The following is a 24,839-nucleotide window of genomic DNA, read 5'->3' as shown; positions in this document are numbered from 1 at the left end:
CTCAAATTTACTTTCTGTGTATCCTTGATATTTAACTGCAGAGATCATGCTACTAAATGGTACCACATGGTATTTTATATTATGTCTCGCTAAAATGGGGCAAGTGACGCAAGTCTGAGAAATACACAGTATTTACAGCATTGTAGTAACAATCAATACCTATGATTATGAATGTCTGGAGAGTCTGAGATAAACACATTTTTCTATCTTCACGCAGTCTGTCTGTCTCTATTTTTTGTCATGTTTTGATGATTCAGTTCTGTTCCACCGGTAGCAGAGAACAGTGCTTTCAGTGGTGTGTGGGGTTGGGGGAGATCCCCGTGTGCCTCTCTTTCCCATTGAGAGATACTTGCTCTCGTGTTTTTGTTTTAGCCGTTGGAAAGATGTCGTAAATGTACAGACTTTCATGTTGTTCATACCTCCATGTTGGAGACTTTCCCCAGATCAGTACAGTCAAAAGAGTTATGAAAGCATACCCTCATTATTTCTATTTGCTAATGTTACGCTAAGAAATCAGATAAACAAGCCTTCAAATCACAGGCGGCTTGGTGTGTTTCTGGCTGGCTCTATGTGTCAATACAACAATGTGAAAGTACACATGTTTTAGTCGTAAAATATGGATGTAAAAGTATGAAAAGTACTCTGCAGAAAAATGTCCAATATTTTATACAATATTACCATATAATAAGAAATCACTGTTTTTTATAAATTCAGCATATATTTGTGATAGATACAAAATCTTAATCTGGAAAGTAACTCTAGATGTCAAATAAAAGTAGTGGATAGTGGAGTTAAAAGTACAATGTTGCCCTCTGAAATGTAGTGAAGTAGAACTATAAAGTATCATGAAATGGAAATACTAAAGTAAAGTAGGCCCACCTTAGACATGTACTAAGTTTACAGTACTTGAGTACATGTGCTTAGTAACTTTCTTCACAGTGTAAACAACAACAAAATAGTTGCTATCTGACTCTTATTGTAAAGCACGTTTTCTGTCAAATATTTTGTCTCCGATCTTTGTTCTCCGTTTTCAAAATGCACTGTGATGTCCTGAGAATGTGTGAACAAATATTTGGCCTTAAACTACCCAGTCGAGTCTTTGCATTTGTAACAGAGAGTGTGCACATACCGTACACTGGAAAGAGTCCCTGCAGACTTTCAGAAGAAATATACAGCATGCTAACCAAACCCTTTCTATTTGCAGAACTAGCTGCAACTTAACTCATCGAATAACAAGAATTAATGCCACTAACTGAAAATAGACAACAATAGATCACGTCATCCGGACAGCCATTATCACAAATCATTGTCAAGAATGTAAACCTAAAGGTGTTGTTTGTCTTTGCTTCTTACAGTTTATACGATAAAAACAATTCATCGAGGGTTCCTTTATCTTTGTATTTCTATTTGTAATTGATTTTTATGTAATTGGCCTCTTTGTTGAGAGATAAGAAGTGGGCAACAGAGGTCTGGTGAGATTACTTCTTTCTAACTCTACACACCAAGATTCTGTTTTGATCTATCTGATTTCATGAAGCTCCCTCTGCCATGAAAGGGTGTAAGCCTTGTAACTCATGCCCCACATTTTGTAGTAGTAGCCTCTTGCACAAGACCTAAACAGTTCCCCTTTAAGGCAATACAACATAAAAACTTCTAAGGGGCGATTAACATTTTACTCTATTTTCCATATTCAGCTCCATTGGTTCTGGATGTCAGATTTGAATAGAGATGCCTACTGGAGCCTACTTCTGTATTCAGTACGATCAAATGCCATACCATAACCTTTAGTGGGTTTTTATATTACCACGCTCAGCAACAACAAGTAGACGTCAACAGCATGTCTTCCACCCACCCTCACCACAACACAGAGTGGGTGATTGTGCAGTGCATTGTGAAGGGAACTCCAGCTTTCTACAGCGTCTCTGTCGCCCTTTGTGTCTAGTGACGACTCACACTGCTGAGAACTACGTAAATAGGTCGGTCTATGGTTATCTCACATCCTGACGGAGGTTTCAAACATGAGACCATGTGGTTGTGAGTGAGTGTGAGTGACAGAGGGAGAGATGAATGCAGTGATGCTACAGATCACATGTGATGACAATTTGGTATGATCTCCTCTGGGGGATGTCACACGATTTGGTGTTACGATACTGTACATTGTACCCTCACCTAAGGCAGGGGTTACCAATGGTGCCACGTAGTAGCTTAACCAATGGCACACCAGCATTACGGTAAGTTTGCCGGAGAGTTTTTTTGGAAATATTGAAATACCCTCTAATCCACATGACCACACAATAAAGCACAACACACAAAATCTATGCAAATGAAGACCACAGCAAACATCAGACTCTCTCGTCAAAAATATACAGGACCACAAGTCAGCCATCAATATTAATCACTTAAGCAAGCATTCAGAGTGACCCTGGAGCCCACAACACCTGGATAAAGCTCAACAACAACAACAGTAGGGCTGCAACCAATGATTGTTTTTTATTCTAGATAAGTCTGTTAAATATTTTATGATTACTTGATTAATAATGTGGTATATTGCTTTTTTTTTTACACAACAGGAGCTCAAGATAATGTCTCCAGATTGCTTGTTTCGTGGAATCAACCAAGATCAATTTACAATGATGTTACAGAGAAAAAAACAACCAATCCCCAAACTTTGACAAATCAGGGTCAGCAAATGTTTGGTATGTTTGCTTGATAGTGCATAACTGAAACAAACATTTAATCAATTTCCAAATTGTTGATGATTGAATTTCTGTCAATTTGACTTACGAGTCATTTCAGCACTATTCAACAGTGTGTTGCATTTGCCAGGAAACTCCCTCATTCTGCACCAAATGTCAACAAACCCAAACAAACAGCAGTCAATTCTTTACAAATCATAATGCATTTCCACACCTGCATCTTAGAAGCTACATAACCACCAAGCAAAATCAGATGTTTACCTGCTGCACATAGCAGTGCTGAACACCACACAATGAACTGCAAACCAACAAAACCCCCCAATCATAACCATGTTTCACACTTTTTAAAAATGTAATCTCGGGCTTTTGATAAGCCTGAAAAAAAGATTCACACTGGGTTAACATCTTTGAAATACTCACAGCATGTGACTCTCTAAAATGTTATGCGACTACAAATATTGTATCATTTGTTCGACCCCTTATCTTAATCCTGTGGTTGTTGGGGATGCTGCTGAAAAGTCAGGGAAACCCTTTATGCAGAGGAGTTTAGTAGGCTAACAGGTGGTATAACGACAGAATTTACTGCAGGGACTCGTTTTACATTAAATTATATTATGCAGGTTGCTTTTGCTGTTACCCTGTAGGCTTCGGGTTTTCCAGAAACCAAACTAAGTCATATGCAGAATATTGCAATTGCTTATGGTTGAGTGTCATGGCTTCTTAATGTCAACCATTCTTTAACAATGGGAACACATGAGATTTGAGCCGAGCCTTGTACAGCTACTCATCATAGAGTTTGTAAATGTTTCTCTGAGTTTGTTAATGTTTCCTCAAACGTGTAGAAGGTGGTTAAACTGCCTTATCTACAGTTTCTGGAAGTTTTTGACGTGACACATCCTGAAACAACACCTCCAACACCAACACATCCTTTATAGGAAATCATCTAGAAGGCAGAAACATAATAGTGAAGACATGCTGATGTCTCTGTTTTGTCTTTATAAATCTGTTCCACCTCTATGCTACATATGCACTCTGCTTTTGATGAACAAACACCTGGCTGCCCTCCTAAAGCCAAGCTAAATCGCCCTGTCTTGGATATATGAAATAAAACTAAACATTTAAATAAAATCCCAAGGGACATCTTCAGTTAAAAAAACAACAAACTACAAAGCTGAATAAACTAAATAATTGTTCCATTCAGTTCATACTATTGTTAAATCAAGTGGTCTTTCACTTCCTGAACTAGATGTCTCACACAGTGTCTCTCGGCGAACTAACCACACTCACAACCCACTCTGACGTCACCAAACACCCGCGATAAAAGCCTGATGCCACTAGCAGAGCACTGGTCATAATGGTTCCTCTGAGCCTTTCCCTGGCAGTAATGTGTGTTTTGAGTATCTGGACTATAGATGCAGGCTGTGGTAATAGACAGTATCGGGTAGATGGGCTATGCTGTGACCTGTGTCCCCCAGGTAAGACACACATATAATTAATATTTAAAATAAGATTGACTGTATTTCATAGAAATCTGTCAAACTGTTTCATCTAAGTGTGTGGATGTTATCCATATTCTTGAGAGTGACTGTTTTAATCTGTTTCTTATTTTGAAGGTACGCATCGGAAGAGTGTTTGCTCAAAGCAGCAATCTGTCTGTATCCCCTGTGAAGATGGCTACTACTCGGACCAACATCACTTGTTTGACAGATGTCAGGAATGTCGGTCGTGCCAACAAGGTAAGACTGTAATTCGTGGTAAATATTGTGAATTTGAAATAAAACCCCGATATTCCTGCTCTCTGTGGATCTCTAGTGAAACACCAGTTGATGTAGCCAATACATTTAAATCAAGACAAAACAGTGTTATCATCACCTAGAAGTCCTGTGGTTTGATTTCTTGTCTGTTTACAGATTATGCTGAGAAATGTACACCGACCACAAATGCAAACTGCTCGTGCCGCTCTGGTTTCTTGTGCTCTAACAATATCTGCTCAAAGTGTGAGGAAAACAAATGCGTCACGGGGGAGAAACTGAAGAGGACAGGTGAGAGTGTACTTTTTTTTTTAACAAGTAAATGCGTTGTTTGCGTTGTTTAATTGCTGCTGGGAAAAAACAGTTTTGAAGATGTCAATTACTGTATATTGTTTTTTTGTGGGTGTCATGTCAGGTGTAAATGAGTAAGACAGCCATTTACTATTATGTAGGTTGGAATGCACTCACTCCACTTTTTTTCACTTGATAATTTCAAGACCACATAATTTATAATTGAGTATTCATGCAACAATTTGAAATATCTTAATATCTCAGTTCACACACACAATTGGGGAGGTTTTCCCAAATTGCTGTCGCATCTGTCATTCAAAGTGTTGATGTGGCCCCTTTTGTACTTCAAGTGAGTAAAAGGAGAGCAAACTAACAATGTCCGGGAAGCTCAGTGTCGAGACGTTTGCCAGTGTTTACCACATGAAACCTCAGGAAATACAAGCAGTGCTGACTGGTAAATGTTTTAGTTCTTTGATCAGACGTCAAACTCAAAGATGACCTTTTTGATAAGGGGAAGACAGAACATAGCCTACTCAACATCACCAGACTCTTACACCATCATGCCAGCTGTGGTTTGACCTGAACAAGAGTCTGCCATGCTGGCAGCTCTGTGAGGCTCCTCAGCAGTGCTCTGAGTTAAATGATAATGTCAGCATGCTAACATGTTCCCAATGACAATGCTAACAGGCTGAATATAATGTTTACCACGTACACCATCTTGGTTTAGCATTTTAGCATGCTAACACGTGCTATCTAGCACTTAACACAAAGTACAGCTGAGGCGGATGTGAATGTCATACGTTTTTTTATATTTCCCAAAGAAATGCAAATGTCAACCTCATGGTGGCGATAGAGAAAATATCAAGGAGACATTAGATTTCATCCTCGAGGCATTTCGATTGTCTGTACAAAACTTCATGGCAATCCAAGTTGTTGACAGTAATTCAGTCTGGATCAAATTTGGTAAAATATTGCACAAATAAAGATCACGTTTTGATTGAATGGTGGTGGACTCACGTTTGTGGCTGTCTGTCTGTCTTTGCAGAGAATACCTTGGGTGTCGGGTTGAGAAAGTATTCATATACGTGTGAGCCTCCGCCTTCATGCCCTGATAACACACATTTTGATGTGAAAGAGAATGTCTGCAGTAAGTGGAAGCAAAATAAATGTTTTTGCTGTTCTGTTACAAAAATACAAAATGACAATGAAGCTGTGTTGAACGAACTTGACTTGATGTTTCACCAGAGACGCACAGAGAAGGAATAGACCCCATTCATCTGATCCTTGGCATCGGCTTTGTTTTGCTTTCTCTCACCCTCCTTGTGTTTCTATCTTATGCCTGTATAAAGAGCCTGAGGAAGCACAAAGCATGTAAGTGGGCCTTAATGGAAATACACACACACACACACACACACAATATTATGACATGACTGCAATATGATGATGCTACTGATTTAAAAATATTTTGTTTGTATTTATTCTCCAATCCAGATAATAATCCTACGGACGTCTTAGCAGTCTCCACCAATGCCAGTGACTTTCACCTGTCGAAGGAGGAGAGTGGGCTCGAGCTTATCGTGCAGGATGAATTAAAGAACAGCAACAGTTTGGGCTTTCTGCATCTGTAAAAAGTCACCACTTGTTGATAACAAGTGTAAGATGACATGATGAGTCTGTTCACAATAGTGATATTAATGTAATGGTACAAAGCATCTCGCTTGCTATCAGCACACATTGAAATATAGAGAAACCTGTTAAGGGCAGCGATGCACACGTGTGAATGAAAGGTCCCTGGTTCGGTCTCCAGTGGAAAGTTAAAGATCAGCATTTGTCTGACCAACATATGAAGGTTTAATGAGGAAAGTTTGAATACAAACACATGTCATTTTAGACGTGCTACGTCAGGGGTGTCAAACTCATTTTCACCCTGGGCCACATCAGCATCACGGTTGCCATCAAAGGCAAGGCAAGGCAAGCCAAGTTTATTGGTATAGCACATTTCAACAACAAGGTAATTCAAAGTGCTTCACATAAAACCATTAAAAGCATCAAAACATAAGGCAAAAGAAAAGGAGATTTAAAAACAATTAAGAACATTCATTGCATTAAAACATAAAAAAACAGTGTAAGAAATAAAATACAGTAGTAAAATGCAGAAATGCAGGAAATTGATAAATATATTAATTGAATGTGGTTCAATTAAAGGCAGCAGCAAACAGAAAGGTCTTCAATCTTGATTTAAATGAGCTGAGGGTCTCAGCAGACCTGCAGCTTTCTGGGACTTTGTTCCAGATATGTGGAGCAGAAAAACTGAACGCTGCTTCTCCATGTTTAGTTCTGACTCTGGGAACAGATAGTAGACCGGTCCCAGACGACCTGAGGGGTCGGGATGGTTCATAAGGTAGCAGCAGATCAGAGATGTATTTTGGCCCTAAACCATTCAGTGCTTTGTAAACCAACAGCAGGATTTGAAAGTCAATTCTTTGTTGGACAGGAAGCCAGTGCAAAGACATCAGAACTGGAGTGATGTGATCCACCCTCCTGGTCTTAGTGAGGACTCGAGCTGCAGCGTTCTGAATCAGCTGCAGCTTTCTGACGGACTTTTTACAGAGACCGTAAACACACCGTTACAGTAGTCCAGTCTGCTGAAGGTGATAGTAGGCTGGTTTTGTAATTGTCTTGATATGGCTGTTCAGGTTGAGGTCTGAATCCATAACTACACCTCGATTTCTGGCTTGGTTTGTGGGTTTTAACATCAGTGACTGAAGCTGAGCGGTGATTTTCAATTGTTCGTCCTTGGTACCAAAAACAATTACTTCTGTTTTATCTTTGTTTAATTGAAGAAAATTCTGGCAGATCCAGTTGTTGATTTGTGCAATGCAGTTACCCAGCCCTTGTATGGGATTATAGTCCCCTGGTGACATAGTTATGTAGATTTGTGTGTCGTCTGCATAATTATGATAACACATTTTGTTGTTTTCCATAATCTGAGCTAGTGGAAGCATGTAGATGTTGAAGAAGAGGCCCCAGTATTGAACCTTGGGGAACACCACATGTCATTTTAGTCAGCTCTGATGTGTAATCAGCTACAGACACAAAGTATTCTCGGCCCTTCAAGTAGGATTCAAACCAGTTAAGTGCTGTGCCAGAGAGTCCCACCCAGATTTTTAGTCTTTCTAGGAGTATGGCATGGTCGACTGTGTCGAATGCAGCACTGAGATCCAGTAACACTAAGACTGAACTTCTGCCATTGTCTATGTTTAAGTGGATGTCGTTGAAAACCTTAACAAGAGCAGTTTCAGTGCTGTGGTGCTGTCGAAAGCCTGACTGGAAAACATCAAAGCAGTTATTTACGGCCAAGAAGTTGGTCAGCTGTTGGAAAACCGCTTTTTCAATTATTTTACTTAAAAATGGGAGGTTTGATATTGGCCTATAATTTTTCATTGTTGCGGAGTCTAAACTAGCTTTCTTTAGGAGCGGTTTAATAACTGCAGTTTTTAGGGCTTGTGGGAAGACACCTGAGAGAAGGGATGTGTTTACAATTTGTAAAAGATCAGTGGTCATGCAGTTTGAAATATTCGGTCAAGTCTGCCTTCAGCCTCTTATAAACACTGATAGATGATGTATCCGTGTTGTCTGTGCTTTCATCAACAGCTAATGAAGAAGACGAGTACCTGCTCGTCTCTTCGGCTAGCTGTGTTGTTAGATTGCTGCTAGTTCATGAACTCGGTCTGCGATGGTGTTTCTTCACAAACTGACATTTGTAAAAGTCTGTATCTGGTCGGAGCACACCTGCTCACATACTTTTAAGCATGCACTGGGCTGTAGCTTTTATAAATATATTCTGCTGTGATTGCAGTCTGCCTTTAAATTCTTGGACAATTTCGGCCTGCGGGCCTTGAGTTTGACATGTCTGTGCTAAATCCTACATTCAGCGTTTTGGATGAGAATTGTTGTTTTGCCTTATTTTATGTAAATAATGACCAACCAAAATGCTAACGGTTATACTTTTTGATTATTTTGAGATCATTATTATGTTTTAGTTTCTTAAAAAGTGACTGATGAAACAAACAAACCAACAAACATTTGGGAACATATAGGCCTACACCAAAGGATAGCACATATTGGTGGCCCTGTAGTTTGTGGCCGCGGACTGGCAGGAATTACTTATGTGCATGTACTGTATTGTAAATTTCTGCCCCTTGTGTCAGTGTGTTTTTGTGTTATTAATATATGTATTCTTGCTGGGACAGCAGTACACGAAAGGTGTGACCGTATGTGTACTTTTCTCTCTTGACATGTTATTTCAATAAAAAAAGAAGAATGCGGATCCTGGTATAATATTCAGGGGAGCAGATTTTTTTTGTTGAGTAAAAAGTCTTATTTGAATCAGACTTTTTTAATAAGTCTTATTTTAATAAGACTTTTTGGATGTACTTCCTACATGCTCCAGCGGGGGCGCTGTCGGGCGCGTTTCTGCAGACTGATCATATGACAGCTGCTGCCTGCGTCCCACTTCCCTTTCTCGCTGGGAAAACGCCACATCTGACAGGGAGGGAGAAGACAGACACAACCACAGGGGAGCGTGAACACCCGACCTCAAGATGCTGGCAATAGTTAACCGGCTTTTGGACTGGTTCAAGGCTCTGTTTTGGAAGGAGGAGATGGAGTTGACGCTGGTCGGTCTCCAGTATTCGGGAAAAACAACATTTGTAAACGTGATCGCTGTAAGTCTTCAGCTGCTAGCTACCCTGCTCTGGGCAATGCTAATTATATTAGCGCTAATAATGGGATAACTAACGTTAGGTCTTTGCGTCACACTAAAACAATGTAACGTTATCTGTTAGGACAGCATGCGTCCATTAAAACAAACATGAAACCCAGTCAGTTGTTGGACCTGCGTCAACTAGTCAGCTGAGCTAACTGGTGGATCCTTGTCGGCTAGTTCTTACTGTGTTGTGATTGTTTAGCATACTAAACCCAAACGCAGCATGCACATATTAGCTTAGTTATCTCTACCAACTGTGGGATCATTATACACAGAGCTTCAAGCTGAGAGCCAGCAGGAAGTTAACATAAAAACATGTTGACCAACAACAACTCATCACACGTAGGCCTCGTCGTGAGCACAGAAGTCACAGGTGTCCTGGACAAGTTTAAACTGACACTCCAAAACAAAATGATCTAATTATCTAATTATTCTCAAGATTTTAGGAGCCAGTTACAAAGGAGCTGACTCACTGACTGAATACAGACTGGCTCAGCTATTTTTTATTTTGTGCATCAATTTAGTTTGGTCACATATTGACAAAAGAAGATCTGTGCTTCGGTCATTGTTGGTGTTGATGCCTGAATTCAGGTGACCAGTGACATAAAAGTTAAATGTAGCATTTAACATAAACCAAAATTGATGCTTTCCTTCAATTTGTGATGAAGTTACACACACAGATTGTATATTTTGGTGTTAACTTCCTGTGATTGATGCTAAACAGCAATGTTTTGTTTAAATGAAAGCCATTTCTCTTGTGCAACTTTGAGATTTCTCAAAACTGGCAGTTTTCTGGTGGAGCAATGTTTCATTAGCTAATCACTAGACAGCCACTGAGTTTGTAACAGCATGTTGTGAAAAAGGAAGCTTAAGTTTCATGTCTGGAGTCGTTAGTCAGTTTGCAGTTGTGATGGCTGTCATGACATTTTGCACAGATGTATTTTTTTTTGGTAAAGTTTCTCTTGAGACTATGGCGGTCTGTCCTGATCTGTTGAGCTTTTTAAATCTGTGCGTTTTCAGTACTTAAACAAAGTACACACCGTTTTAAAAGGTCTTTTTAACTGGATTGACAGGGTTTTAAGTTTCGGTTTAATTTGATACATATCTCAAAATAGAGCTGAAGCAATGAAACGGTGAATTGATTAATCAAGTGGTAGAGAAATAATTACTGCAACAATTTCGTTGATCAATGTGTTTCATATCTTTATATACTGAATATATTTATGTTTTGATTTGTTGGTGGGACAAAACAAGCCATTTGAAGATGTCACTTTAGGCGTTAACAGATTGTCAGACTTTTTTTTCACACACAGAATTCTAATGAAAACATAAAAAGTACAATCTGCTCAGAAACTGGTGTCACTTTTACCAGAGAAGCTCTTACTACGAATGTTGACATAAGTGTTGTTCAGGAGAAAGCAAACTACAGAGTGTATATTTTAGAGAAGATGATGTCTTGACAGAAAAGTTCACAGTTTGTTAAATGTGCACTCTGGGTGTCTGGTAACAGGACTGGTGCCTCAGGAGGAAGTTGGCTAACTCAATGCAACCCTTATCCTTCCTTCTCACACTGCTGGAAAACAAAATGCTCTGCCAGCCAGCGACACAAAGGAGTGCATGAATGTTTGTTGCGGGGGTGGATCCTCCTTCCCAGTCATAAGACTGCTGCACTCACTTCCACTTAGCTTCATCAGCTGACTCCTGCAGGTCATGTGATGTGAGGAGTGCGTTCAGCAGACGGTGCAGAAGTACTACCCAGAGCCTCCCACTTAGCACTTATTGTATTCGTATTACTTTGTTTCTGCACTGTACTTTTGCTCTGGTTTATGCTCTTAGATGCTTGTGTAAACAAGGAGATGCACTTATGACTTCTGGTGACTAGTAGTTCTCTTGAATACCTATGTTGAATACACTTATTGTAAGTCGCTTTTGATAAAAGCGTCTGCTAAATGACTGTAATGTAATGTGCATGATCGCGGGTTTAAGGAGGGGGGGGGGGGGGGAGCGAGAAGGAATAGACGCAGCTTGTGAGTTTTGATGTTAAAGGGGGAATGCCACTGATTCTGTATGTCGAGATTGAGTTTTCTGCTCACTTCTGTTTGCATTAATCAGCACTCACAAAAGCTGTGACATGTGGAGATATAGCGTTTGGCTTGTTGGTCATTTTGGTGAAACATTATTTAGGTCTAATCAGTTTTAAGAGAACATTTTAGCTTTTCACAAATACCAGTCTCTGCCTTATCACAGGATTGGATGTAGTAAACTAGGTTTTTAGTCATTGCAGCATATATTACTTTTTTCGTAGTCCATTTCAATCTTGAATACTGTATAGTGAGCAGTATTAGACTTCAAGCTACTAAAAGTATGTGAAACTGTAAAAGTACAAGAGATCCCAAGCGGCTTGTCATAATTATATTGTATTTGATCAAATAATCACACACAGCTGTACATAGGACTCCTACGGCTTCCTTGTTTTCTATCTATGCTATCCCACCCCACGCATGCTCTCTGCAGGGAGAATCAAAACTCGTACAGTTTTATAAGAAATGACTTATACTTGTGTATTTCCTTTCAGTCCGGGCATTTCAGTGAAGACATGATTCCTACAGTCGGGTTCAATATGAGGAAGGTCACTAAAGGAAACGTCACCATCAAGGTATTCTAATGCTTCTGCTGTTGTCACAGTTTAACTGTTACTAATGAAATGAAACCAGCACACTGCTTTTACAAGGAGGTGATGATTATTCATTCATTCTGTACATGTAGATCTGGGATATAGGAGGACAGCCGAGGTTCAGGAGCATGTGGGAGCGCTACTGTCGCGGCGTTAATTCAATCGTGTGAGTATCTCAGTTTCGATTCTCAGGTTTGTCTGAAAAACGAATGAGAACAAATCGAATAAGCGCCCTGTGTTGAACTGGACGTATACTGTAAATGTATGTAAAACACATCAAACTAATACTTTCGTTGTTGCTCATTCTTAGGTACATGGTTGACGCAGCAGATCAAGAAAAGGTGGAGGCTTCTAGAAATGAGCTTCATAATTTATTAGACAAACCTCAGTTGCAAGGAATTCCTGTAAGTGTGATTTCTGCACCAGTCATGCAAAACTGTTTGTGGGTTCTGCTAGTGATTACTTGCTGCAGTTGCAGATTTCAAACTTTTTTTTTTTTAGGTTTTGGTGCTCGGTAACAAAAGGGATATTCCCAGTGCTCTAGATGAAAAGCAGCTCATTGAGAAAATGTAAGTATGAAAGATGGTGCAAAGACCGTAACGTATTCAATTTAACCTCAGCTGAATTGTCAGATGCTCTTTTTTTTTTTTTTTTAATGTACATCCGTGCACTGTAGACTCTTTATTTATTCTTGTTTAAAGGTTTACTGGAGGAATAAATTGAGATTTAATTTTAGAATATTATTTTAAACTAGGTCTTGTCTATACATATTACAACTTTCTTCTTAGATTTGGTTTTCTTTTTCAATCCCATATCAGTTAATCCACCTTTTATGCTAAAGATAGAAATAATAAAAATTAGAACCATTTGTTGTTTAATTCCTTTTTTTTTTTAATAACTGGAGTCCTGTCAAGTTGTAGTTTACTGAAAGGAACTGGCTCCCTCTGCTGTCGGGTTAGAAACATTTGTGCTCATAAACTCTGGCCCACAAGCTGCAGATGAGTGGGATTGATGACCAGCCTGAATACTTCTCTTATATGTTTCTTCATGTACCTTATTTTCCCTTCAAAGGAATCTGGCAGCTATTCAGGACAGAGAGATATGCTGCTACTCCATTTCCTGCAAAGAGAAAGACAACATTGGTGAGTTGCAATTAACGACTCAAAGGGCTCAGTTAAGGAAACTAAGCATGATATTAAGCTGGATAGTACATTAATAAAGCAACACTTCATGTAATTAACAATTTCTTAGATTAATTGATTAGTTTCTTTTACTTTTGTATGTTTTTAAAACATCAGGTTTCATTGTAAACCTACACCCTCGTGTTTCGTGCAGTATAAGTGAGAGAAATCATTTATGTCACGCACTAAATAAGATTATGATAGTATTTTAATGGGGTTCCGTGTAGCTGTTTACTTCTTGTGTTGCTAGTGAGTTAGAAATGCCTGAATCATAAACCGATCCTCAGACTGACCCAGCATGTTTCTTTGATTGCAGACATCACACTTCAGTGGCTCATCCAGCACTCAAAATCTAGGAGGAGCTGAAAATGGAGTTGTTGTTCATGTTATTGTCATGCCCCCCCCCCCCTCCCACCTCCCCATGCATCCCCTCCACCCCAACTCACACTTCAACTCACATGCTGCTCTGTTCTGCTCGTGGCACACATGTATTTCCCCCCCATTTTCACCTTGTGCTTCTTTCACAAACCCTGATAATGCACTACTAAAGATGTGACTCTGAAACCAAATTTAAGAAATTCTTGTTGGCATTATTTGTCCTGTAAAGCTGTTCTTTAACTTAAGAGTCGGAACATAATTTCGGTCTACCATTTAGGCATTACCCGGTTGATTATACTCAGTGTTTTTTATAATGCTAAGTAGGTGTACAACAACGCGCTCTTGAAGGAAGGTTGATAGTGTCAAACAGGCCTCACACAACAAGAAGTGTTATTTACACAGTCGGCTATCGTGCTCTGCTCCGTGATCGTCTTTGATGACCCTCACCCTTCGCTTGATCAGGTTTTCTTCTTTTGTGAAAATGTTTCAGACAACTGTGCATTTAGTCTGTACAAATATCAAGCTAGTATGATTTTTACTGATGTGAGTGTATAGATATGTGATTCTATTTAAAGTCTTAATGTACCAAAAGAAAATCTGTACGGAGTTGTGTGGTACATATTGGCCTCTGTTTGGCAGGATGTTTGTGCTGCCTCGAAGCTGAGAGAGTGAGAATTCAAAGTGCCTTGTGCATTGTCTCTCAGCTCTGAAGCAAAGGTGCAAGGTGTGCCTACCTGGGAAGAATGAAAAATAAATAAAAACACAACTTCAGTATATTCAAATAATAAAAAGGCATGCTTTTTAATTAAGACATTGTCCTGCTATTCATTCACACACTTTAAAACATCACTATAGAGGTGTGTGGACACTTTTAATACAGTAAGCCTAGTATGATCCAATTATTGTGAGAATATATTCTTTTTACAGTCAAGTGTTGGGGAAAAAATGCAAATACAATTTGTAGCTACACCACATTTTAAAAATGAGCACCACTGCTTAGGTTGAGGTCGGTTAGAGCCATGCTGAGTTTGATATGATGGCCCTGAGAGCTCATGAGACTATCTACGCATGTGCAAGTGCTTAGTACCGATATACTGGTATATGAATGTATGGCCCCCCTTACGGACTTTGAGGCGCGCTCCCGCGAAGTCCGTGAGGGTTTAGGGATGTCCCACTGTCAAATCATCGAGTGTTTGAGGCTCTCTCGCAGACATTTTGAGCCCTTTATGAACCCTTTCCGTAAGTCAGCATGGTATGCTGATTTAGCCTAAGGGAATTACCCACAAATCATTGCAATGTGACGTTAAACACGGGATAACCAGTGGACGCATGGAGACGTAAAAAAAAAAGGTAAACAAAGAGGACGGATCACGTGTGTTCAGCCTGTCATAATAAATGTACTCAAACATTAAGGGTTAAAGATGGAACAAAAAATAAACATGAAATCAGAGGATATTTATTCATCAAATATTTGATTTTGTCATTGAAGCTGTTTTGACAAAAACGAGTAAATAGATGATATGAAGTTCCCTCATCTTGTGAGGAAAGAGCCTGGAAGACGTTCAAATCAGGGAGTACAAAGTATAAAATAAATACCCACAATTATACATCATATTTTTTGTCGTTTTCATGGTAACATGATAAAGTGCTGTCCAATTCCTATTTCCACCATCTCAAGCCCTCACAGTCTCTCACACTCAACCACTTACCAGGTGACGTAAATTAAGTCCTTGAGGGTTCAGGGTTTAGGGGGGACATTGGGATTTGGCCAATATTCCTCGGCGATTTATCACCCATCTAAACCTAACCTAACCATGAACCTAAGCATTCCGTTTTTAAAGCTCTGTGCCCCTGAACGTCTCACTCTTGTGGCTGTTTTCTATTGGCGCAGAAGTTGAATTGCGACATGTCAGGACTGCCACGAAACGCAACCAAGTGATTGACAGCTCTGCGGCCAATCGCAGGACGAGCTCGCTTCGGTTTTTTGCGTGACGCAACAAAGGAAGAGCCAATCACAGCTCAGGATCTGGGAGGGGCTGGTCTGTTGACAGGAAGCGTGCTGGGTGGAATCACCGCAGGCTGGCTGTTCGTGTAACGTTAGTTCAGCCTGACACACAGAGGACCTCACAGTCGTGCATCCCTCAGTCTTGTGTGGACTTAAATTATGCGTTTAAAGATCGAGCCGGGGCAAATATGCAATGGAGGTCATTAGTAGTCGGTCTGGTCGTATTGAGACTCTCTCTCAGCTGTGTGCTGTGGCTAGCGTTCGGGCTCGGACCTAACGTCAGCTTGGGGTTCAACTTCCCACTTAGTTTCAGTTTGCACAAATTAGACTTGTTATTCAGGGACGAGAAGGGAACCGATCCGAGGGGTAACTCGTGGTCTCAACGGATACCCGGCCACAGACATGAAGAGGCGGCGACCACCTGTGCAAAGGTTGCAGAGGCGTCACCCAAGGGGTCCTACCTGAGCTTCTTCGATGGCAACCAGGACGAGTACGTCCGGAAGTACAGCTTCTTCCCGGACAAACTGAAAGCAAAAATGAAGGACATGGCCAAAGAAATGTTTTATTTCGGGTATGATAATTACATGAAATATGCCTTTCCCGAGGACGAACTGAATCCCATTGACTGTGAGGGGAGGGGACCAGACATGCTGAACCCGTGAGTCATTCAAAGCTGTCCTGATTTCTTTAATACACGTGTATTCATTGCTGTGGTGGTGGTGGTTTCATCCGACGTACAGGACGCTGCAGGACAGACAGTCTGTTATATCCTAACTGTCCTCTGCAGACTATTTGCATGCACTTTATAATCATATTTGCCTGGTGCTGCTCTCAGTGCTGCCCGCTGCTGCTCAGTAATGAACAGGTTACCGTTCAGACACCTTTGCGTTGGACAGTACAGTAAACTGGGATCCCTTAAAGGTCGTGGATGCGGGTCTAAGGGGGTTTCTGTCACGGAGCTGTTTCATGTCTTCATCACATCATTCATTTGAGATTAGGATTAGACCTTGTGGAAATATGAAATCGAATGAAGTTAGAGAAAAAAGACACAAGGGCTGCAACTAACGATTATTTTATTCATAATCTGCTGCATATTTGATCAGTTCATTGTTTGGTCTATTAAATGCCAGAATAAAGTGAAACCTGCCCATCACATTAGAGCCCTCTAGGTGACCTCTAACAATCGCTTGGTTGGTACAAACAAAAGTCCAACACCTAAGGATAAACCGTTCATCATAAAGATCTACGAAAACCAGCAAAATATTAAGATTTGACAAGCTGGTAACAGTAAATATTTGGCTTTTTTTGTTAAATAAATGACTTTAAATGACTTGAATGATTCATTTACTGGCCAAATAAGTTCAGATTAATATTAAAAGCATCACACTCAACTAATGACATAAAAGGGCAGAAGGAAATCCAGAAAGCATAAGATGTGTTTGCATACCCAAATACCCAGTTCTTATGTACTCAGGGGAGTACAGTTGTTTCAGTGTGTAACAGTAAACCTGAAACATCTGTGCGTGTGCATGTTATTCCCCTGTGCTGCACACTGAAACAGAAAGACTAGAATTACACTAAAATATCAAATCAAAACTTTCGCTCCCCTTCACTGTCATCTCACACTTTCAGGGTCAACGGTTTGTATACAAAGTGATACTAATGCACTCATTGCATGGAATGTGTTAGACAAAAAAAATAAAAGGCAACTGAGGTTAAGATAAGGTAAATGTTTTACATTCCCCAATTCTAGCTTCTCAATTGCAAGAATTTCCTGCTTTCCACTTAATATTTAATATATTTTAGTTTTGGACAGTTGGTCAAGCAAAAGAAGTAACTTTGGGCTTTCGGATAATATACAGTTTTCTAAATTTTGTTTACGTTTATATAGATCTAATGATCAAATAATAGAGAAAACAATCGTAAGATTAACTGATAATGGATATAATTATTAGTTGCAGTGAGCCTGTACTGATAATAACGATGTAGCGAGGGAGAATAACCGCCCTTTATCTTCAGATCAACTTTATTGATTGTGTTAATATTCTAAATTGTTGTGTGATGTCAGACTATTCAAAAAGGAAATCCACATGTTTGTGTTAACCTGGTATGTTTCTGTTGTTCTGCATTCACATCTAAACAGTCTAAGTCCAACACTTTGTTGTTGGATTTCAAATATTCTCTCTATTGTGATCTGTTAATTCCTTCTCCCTCTTTTGCAACGACACCACTGAGTCTGTTTCACTTTCATTTCAGGTCAAACATTAACATAAACGACGCCTTGGGGAACTACTCCCTCACCCTGATTGACACCTTAGACACCCTACTGGTAAGTTGTGCTGTGTCCTTGTGTCATACAATGTCCCGAAAGTCAGCAGAGCTCTTCGTCCAGCAGGATTGATTGTAAGATCTAACAGACTGATTAGTATTGGCATTTGGCAATATATTAACTTTAAATAACAGGTTGTAAAGCAGTTTAATCCATTTGACAAGGTAGAAAATGTGAGCCCCCCCCCCCCCATGGTCTTAACATCACCTGTTTTGTAAAAAGCAGTGTTTTGCACGACATTCGGTGGCGCAGTGGTTAGCACTTCCTGCCACAGTCAAAACGTCTAGTGACATGGAGTCGGGTGGAGCCAATACTCCAGGGTGTCTCCAAAGGCACCAACAGTATCTCTATGCATGAACATGTTGCAGTTCTCATAAACATGCACCGACTCTTCTATGAAGTTGTAACTTCTCAATGGCTCAAAGTTTTAACTGGAGCTTCTCCACAATAGTTGCAATCTACATTGATAAAAATTGAATTTGAGCAAAATACCTGGCAGCCATTCAGTAGTAATGCGACCAGATAAACCCGTTGATGCAGCATAACGGGTCTTTCTCTACAGGTGCTCGGCAACGTGACAGAGTTCCAGAAGGCTGTCAAGCTGGTGATAGATACTGTATCTTTTGACAAGGACTCAACGGTGCAGGTGTTTGAGGCAAACATCAGGTACAAAATGTTGCCACTATTTTCACCTTCATGCACAAGAAGAAATGGCCCAGCTTGCTGTAGATACAAAACATGCTCATAATCTTGATTGTGGTCATGATATGATTGCGTCTGTAGCAACTTAATTGGACTTTTGAATTACTTGAGAAATAACTCGTAATGCCTTCCAAACATTTTTTTTACCGAACCTGTTTCCTGTGGAATGTTCCCTTTTTCTTTTGAAGGATCCTGGGAAGCCTTATCTCATCTCACATCCTGCTGACGGACCCGAAACATCCATTTGGCAACGTCGGCTTTGATGGTTACGATAATGAGCTGCTTCACTTGGCTCATGACTTGGCTGTCCGCTTACTGCCGGCCTTTGAGAACACCAGCACAGGCATTCCTTACCCCAGGGTGAGTGAGGCTGTTAGAAATTAAACCAGATGCCTGCTAAGATACACACAAGGTACTCAAGCAGTCAGAGCACAGCCTAAAGTAGTTATCATGTGAGTCAAGTTCCATGACCTCCTGGAAACCCTGCTGTAACGATTGAAATGTCACTCAGAATGCCAAGCAAGTTTTCACCTGCAAGGAATTTGTCGTGGTGGAAGGTGCATAACATTCAACAATGAACAATAACATTTAACTCTCAAAATAACATTTAACTATCAAATAACACTTAACTATCGAATAACATTCACGTTCACTCAGCATCTTTATTGATTTTTATCTAAAATTCAGGTGAACCTGAAGACTGGAGTTCCTCCTGATAGCATCAATGAGACGTGTACTGCAGGAGCTGGGTCCCTGCTGGTGGAGTTTGGGATTTTGAGCCGCTTGATTGGAGATTCGACATTTGAGTGGGTGGCCAGGCGAGCTGTCAGAGCTCTGTGGAACCTGAGGAGCAACGAAACCGGCCTCTTGGGCAAGTACAGCTGTGTAGTCACATAAAAAGAGTTTTATTAAAGCTACTACTCAGCATGGTTAAGTCTTCAACATGTAGATATGATGCCTACAATTACCATATAATTGAATGCATTTATTCTGTAAATCTTTAGGGAATGTAGTTAATATCCAAACAGGCCAGTGGGTTGGCAAACAGAGCGGTCTGGGAGCTGGTATGGACTCTTTCTATGAGTATTTGCTCAAATCGTACATCCTGTTTGGTGAGATAGAGGACCACCGGATGTTCCAAGCTGCCTATGGGAGCATTCAGAGCCACATGAGGAGAGGGTGAGTCCCACACTGAAAGAATGTGACACAGAGTGGGTGACACTGGGGGGGACTGCAAACGCACTCAACTTAGTAGAGTTTCCCAATGTGAACCCTCTTCTGCCTCTGTGTATTTCCAGGAGAGAGTCATGCAACGAAGGAGAGGGTGACCCACCTCTTTATGTTAATGTCAACATGTTCAGTGGTGAAATAATGAACACCTGGATCGACTCCCTTCAGGCCTTCTTTCCTGGGCTGCAGGTTAGATCACACACATGACCGGTCGTAGAAACAAGTGTAACGTGTGTGTTGTTGCGTTCAACTAAAGTTATGTGTTGCCGCTCTGTGCACTAGGTGCTGAATGGTGACGTCGATAATGCAATTTGCCTGCACGCCTTCTACTATGCCATCTGGAAGCGCTTTGGAGCTCTGCCAGAGAGATACAACTGGCAGCTGCAGGCTCCCGATGTGCTCTTCTACCCCTTGAGACCGGAGCTGGCTGAGTCGACCTACCTGCTGTACCAGGTACTGACCTGTTGTAACTCAGCACTGGTGGCTTGTTATCTTTTACTAAAGAGTGATTTTCCTTCCCACAGGCGACAAAAAATCCTTTCTATTTGCATGTTGGAATGGATATTCTTCAGAGCCTTGAGAAAAATACCAAAGTCAGGTGTGGAATATATTTATAACTAAATGTGGAATATATACCTTTTTTGGTAATTTGTACAATGATTTGATGCTGTGAGCTGAGCTGAGCTTTTCATTTGCAGATGTGGGTACGCCACTCTCCACCATGTCGTGGACAAATCCAAAGAGGATCGCATGGAGAGCTTCTTCCTCAGTGAGACATGCAAATACCTTTACCTGGTAAGTAACAGCCTGAGCATGCCAGAGATGGAGCTTTGTTATATATGATTCTAGAAATGTTGTAAAGTTTTGATGGTTGTAAAAAAAGCTATTGCAAGTAAATTACCTGGTACAATTTCACAAACTACACTGTTCTAGCTGAGCAAATGTTCATTATAACCTAATTTCACTATGTTCTTATGTTTTAAAATATTTCTGCAATGAATGTACGGGTATTTATAGATTCATGATTAGATTAATTTATAGATGATTTCATTTAATTTTTTTTTAAATTAATGGCTGTTAGAAAATGTCAGAAACCAGCTTTTTCCCAGAGTTCAAGGCAGCATCCTCAAATTGCTTGTTCTGTTCAAACAAGCAGTTGTGTACCCAGATGTATTTGATTTTAAATTATATTAACCAGATAAAAGCAGCAAATCCCAACATTTGACGAGCTGGAATCCAAAATATCAATGAAAAATCATATTTGATTTTGCTGGCAACACCGGGCCATCGTCGGAATACAGTTCAGGCCCTTTTTGGCTCAACTCATCCCAAACGTCTGTCTTGCATTGCAGCTGTTTGATGAGGACAACCCACTTCACAAATCCGACAACAAGTACATCTTCACCACAGAGGGCCATCTTGTGCCTATCGACAAGCGCTTCAGGGAGAAACAGTGGAGCGACTTCTTTCCCTGTGAAGAGAGAGTGCTGGCAGAACGAGAGCCAAACAACCGGCCACCACCACCGAGCAACATCAGCAATGTAAGGCCACCGTCCTCGTTTTCAGTCTCATATGTAACTCATGTTGTGATTTAAAAAAAGAATGATAATCTTAAAATACATGTTATGATACTGTGCATTTTCAAGGAGCAATATACGACATTTAGAGCATTAATATAGCAGCAAAAAACGATTTGCAATGTAAAGATATGGTGGAGTGATGTCTATCAGAACAGAGAATGAAGTCACTCTTCCTCTGTGTGTGTGTTATTCGAGCTTCTCCTTGCTTTATGTATATAGCCAGGCCTGCCGCTTGTGCTTTTAGTGCACGGGCGCGTGCCTCACTGGTTAGCTCACGGCCACCTTGCGGCGCTGCTGTCATATGCCGGTTACAACTGATAACCCGATCGACAATGTCGTCGCGGAAGCGTAGTACCCCTCCCTCCACTTCCCCGCCTCAGGTAAACACTGTTAGCGCTGTCAGCACGTTTGCCTTAGTTTGTAATGTTAGCACCGTTAGCTATGAGCTGCTGGCTACGGCGCCGCCATGTTGAGAGCTGTTGAGAGGCAATCGAAATGCTCCCAATCTCATATCATGTACCTCTCACCGCCAAATGCATTGTGTCTTCCTTTACTCTCTCTAACAGTGCAACAGGATCCCAGAGGAGCGACGGTACACTCTGCCATTGAAGAGTGTCTACATGAGGCAGATCGATCACATGGTGGGACTTTTCTGAGTGAGACGGTGCATGGAAAGGCCTTCAGTACCCCTTCAGTCAAAATCCTCGTCCCATCTGTTCCACTGCTCCGGATCCAGACAGGAAACTGACACTAAAGGAAACCCGAGAAAGAAGCTTGATGACTTGCTGTATTACTTAAGTCTGTGCGGGTGCTTTGCTCTTCGGTGGGTGAGCATGTGGTCAACCAAGGTGCTGGAAAATGAGGAGTCATAGTTTGCTTGGTGATGAATTGAGATTGTGCAAGTGGGTTTTAGAATTACCGGTGTGTTGGTTAAGGTATGAGTGTGTGTGTGTGTGTGTGTGTGTGGAGATATTTGTACAGCTGAGCTGTGAATCATAATGTGTTACTGGCAACAGTGCCATCTAGTAGCCACACATGTACAATGTATAGCCTATAAAAACAAAATATCTCTCGCAACATGATGATTAGTGCCTCTTTGCATTTGATTCACTTGACTATGTCAGTGCTGTTAAATAAGGGCTGCACAGTAACAAACAATGGCGGTGAGAGAGAGGCTCAGGACGACTCGCTGTTTTAAAGTGCCTTCAATTCTTCTTGAACTTTCTGGATGCGGAACGGCGCATTTTATTTCTGGAGAACAGTTTATTTTTTGAAGCCATTGTCAATATTGCACAATTGATGTCATTCCATGTGTATGTACTGTTTTACACTGATTATGACATTAAGCTCCTTTCTTTTTAGACACAACGAAACAAGCCATAAAACTTATTTTTGTTTTTAATGTTAACCAGCGGAAACGTGTTTGTTTTCCATAATCTTTCTGTCAGATGTACTGGTACACAGACTCTCCTGCATACTTTATTGTCGTTTAGAGTAGATGGAGATTTCCATTTGCTGTTTCTCTGTCACATAATTGCACACCATCATACCCATTAATTGCCATGTGGTTAGAACTCAGGGTTAAAAGGAAAAAGTGAAATCAATGAATGCTTTCATGAAACATACTTTCTCGAAATGTTGTTGCGTACAATGCCTTAGGTATTTATATTGCAAATCTTCCAACTTGGTTGTTTGAGGTCAAAGGATAACTGCACTGAACTGAAGTACAGTTGTACTGTGAATATTCATTCTTGTTCCAAACAGACAGACACCTTGTGTGATGTCTCCTTAACTGTGATGTTTGATTTGTGTACAGCTCTACTGATGTTTCTCCTCTGGGCTGGTTCATATTTTACCAAACAACCTGAGTGTCTGTAAAGCTCAGCAGATCTTCAGGCCGCATGGCTCTCTTACTTCACAGCATCAGCATCTTCTTTGGCTTTGGGAGACAGCTGTTCATAATCAAGTTTTTTTCTAAACTGCTCCAGGCCACAGGAATGATCACCCCAACCGCTTTGTCTCAGATTATCCGCAAAGAAATAGTGACATTTTGGGGATTACGCTTATTCACTTTAGACTTTTGAGAAGAGTTTTGGGATGCAAATGTTTGTTCAAGAAATTGCAGCTAAATAGGCAAGTCCTGCAGGACTCTGCTCATGCAATTGTCAGCAGTTTGGTGTTAATGTTTGTGTTGTACTAATCAAAACTAAGTGGATAGGAATTGATCCCTTATCGCAAATTTGGTGAAATGGTTCCCTGTATGGTAATCCACGCTCAGCAGCTGGCTAGGTTAGCTTAGCACAAAAACGGGAAACGAGGAAAGGGCTGCCTTTAAAAAAAAAAAAGAAGACGAAATGAACAAGAACGTGTTATTCAGTGAGCTTCTAAGATGATAGCAAGCAGATTTTGGTGCCGAAAGCCAGGCTAACTGTTTACCTCTGTTTCCAATGTTTGTGCTAAGCTAAGCTACAGCTGTAAAGAGATGGTGGCTGTAGCTTAAAATGTACCTTACAGACATGAAAGAAGTATCAATATTCTCACATGACTTTGGGCAAGAAAGCAAATGCGTGTATTTCCCAAAATGTCAAATTATGCCTTTAATCTGTCAGAAATTGAATTAAGGTAACGGCTGTTTACTTCTAAACATGAGTGGTTTTATAATGCTAAACAAAGAACCAGAAATATTAAATAACTGTTTATGAACAAGACATTGCTGTGCTGTTTTTTATTGGTGAAAAATGGGAAAGTACTCAGTTTTCTACAGAAGCTTTAATATGTTTAGTCAAGGTTTACAAATATTTCTCTGTACAGGATAGTTTGCTCAAATGCCTTTAGTTAAAGTTCATCTATCACTCTACCGTGTTACAGATCCACAGGGTATCGCCACGCTTCAGCAACTGTCCAATCGAAAACAGTTTAATTATTTACACTGGCCCTTTTCAACTATTGCAAAAAGTGACATTTTCTAAATCTTAAAAATTCCATTTCTGAACTGTTTGAATTGTCTCAAATTGTGCTGCAGAGTGTACATAAAAGCCATTTCTAGACAATTTCTTTCAAATCTAACAGGTTGAAGTGCATCTGCAGGTGGTGAGGCCCTCTCGTTTGCTTTTTGGCTGTATACTGACCAGTTAGTTGAGCAAAGATGCATTAGCCTGACATCTAGTCACATTCGTCCATGTGAGAAGAAATCACTTCTCGCCTGAAGCGTTTGATGTCTTAACGACAGATTGCATAGCCCTCCAAAAGATGAT

The 24,839-nt window shown here is 40.4% G+C and overlaps 3 protein-coding genes across 3 annotated transcripts; all 3 read left to right on the top strand.

The window, feature by feature from the left end:
• Positions 1-4,050: 4,050 nt before the first annotated feature.
• Positions 4,051-6,366, top strand: LOC306775655 (tumor necrosis factor receptor superfamily member 6-like; the record flags this gene model as incomplete). Its single annotated transcript, XM_079266114.1, has 4 exons — positions 4,051-4,171; positions 4,310-4,432; positions 4,607-4,738; positions 6,230-6,366. 4 exons carry the CDS (start codon positions 4,051-4,053, stop codon positions 6,364-6,366), a joined length of 513 nt encoding a protein of 170 aa, XP_079122240.1.
• A 2,912-nt stretch (positions 6,367-9,278) lies between these two features.
• On the top strand, positions 9,279-14,537 carry arl8ba (ADP-ribosylation factor-like 8Ba). The gene is made up of 7 exons (XM_079297206.1): positions 9,279-9,465; positions 12,082-12,162; positions 12,273-12,346; positions 12,491-12,584; positions 12,682-12,749; positions 13,252-13,322; positions 13,678-14,537. The coding sequence occupies exons 1-7, from the start codon at positions 9,343-9,345 to the stop codon at positions 13,725-13,727; spliced, it is 561 nt and encodes a 186-aa protein (XP_079153332.1). The 5' UTR covers positions 9,279-9,342; the 3' UTR covers positions 13,728-14,537.
• Positions 14,538-15,862: 1,325 nt separating this feature from the next.
• edem1 (ER degradation enhancer, mannosidase alpha-like 1) lies at positions 15,863-24,287 on the top strand. Its single transcript, XM_079296380.1, has 12 exons — positions 15,863-16,402; positions 18,001-18,073; positions 18,636-18,739; positions 18,964-19,135; positions 19,463-19,646; positions 19,780-19,954; positions 20,074-20,194; positions 20,288-20,458; positions 20,530-20,603; positions 20,704-20,800; positions 21,358-21,546; positions 22,152-24,287. The coding sequence occupies exons 1-12, from the start codon at positions 15,933-15,935 to the stop codon at positions 22,239-22,241; spliced, it is 1,920 nt and encodes a 639-aa protein (XP_079152506.1). The 5' UTR covers positions 15,863-15,932; the 3' UTR covers positions 22,242-24,287.
• Positions 24,288-24,839: the final 552 nt, after the last annotated feature.

This window comes from Melanostigma gelatinosum (genome assembly GCF_949748355.1).
Source record: "Melanostigma gelatinosum genome assembly, chromosome: 3".
Classification (NCBI taxonomy): Eukaryota; Metazoa; Chordata; class Actinopteri; order Perciformes; family Zoarcidae; genus Melanostigma; species Melanostigma gelatinosum.
Note: the sequence above shows the minus strand (reverse complement) of the source record. Positions and strands in the feature narration are given on the sequence as shown.

Bases quoted from the DNA above. Each gene is read 5' to 3' on its own strand.
- arl8ba (XM_079297206.1), top strand. From the start codon at position 9,343: ATGCTGGCAATAGTTAACCGGCTTTTGGACTGGTTCAAGGCTCTGTTT. The intron at 9,466-12,081 runs GTAAGTCTTCAG...ATTTCCTTTCAG, and splicing joins CATTTGTAAACGTGATCGCT to TCCGGGCATTTCAGTGAAGA. The intron at 12,750-13,251 runs GTAAGTATGAAA...TTCCCTTCAAAG, and splicing joins AAGCAGCTCATTGAGAAAAT to GAATCTGGCAGCTATTCAGG.
- edem1 (XM_079296380.1), top strand. From the start codon at position 15,933: ATGCAATGGAGGTCATTAGTAGTCGGTCTGGTCGTATTGAGACTCTCT. The intron at 20,459-20,529 runs GTACTGACCTGT...TCCTTCCCACAG, and splicing joins CGACCTACCTGCTGTACCAG to GCGACAAAAAATCCTTTCTA. The intron at 21,547-22,151 runs GTAAGGCCACCG...TCTCTCTAACAG, and splicing joins CACCGAGCAACATCAGCAAT to TGCAACAGGATCCCAGAGGA.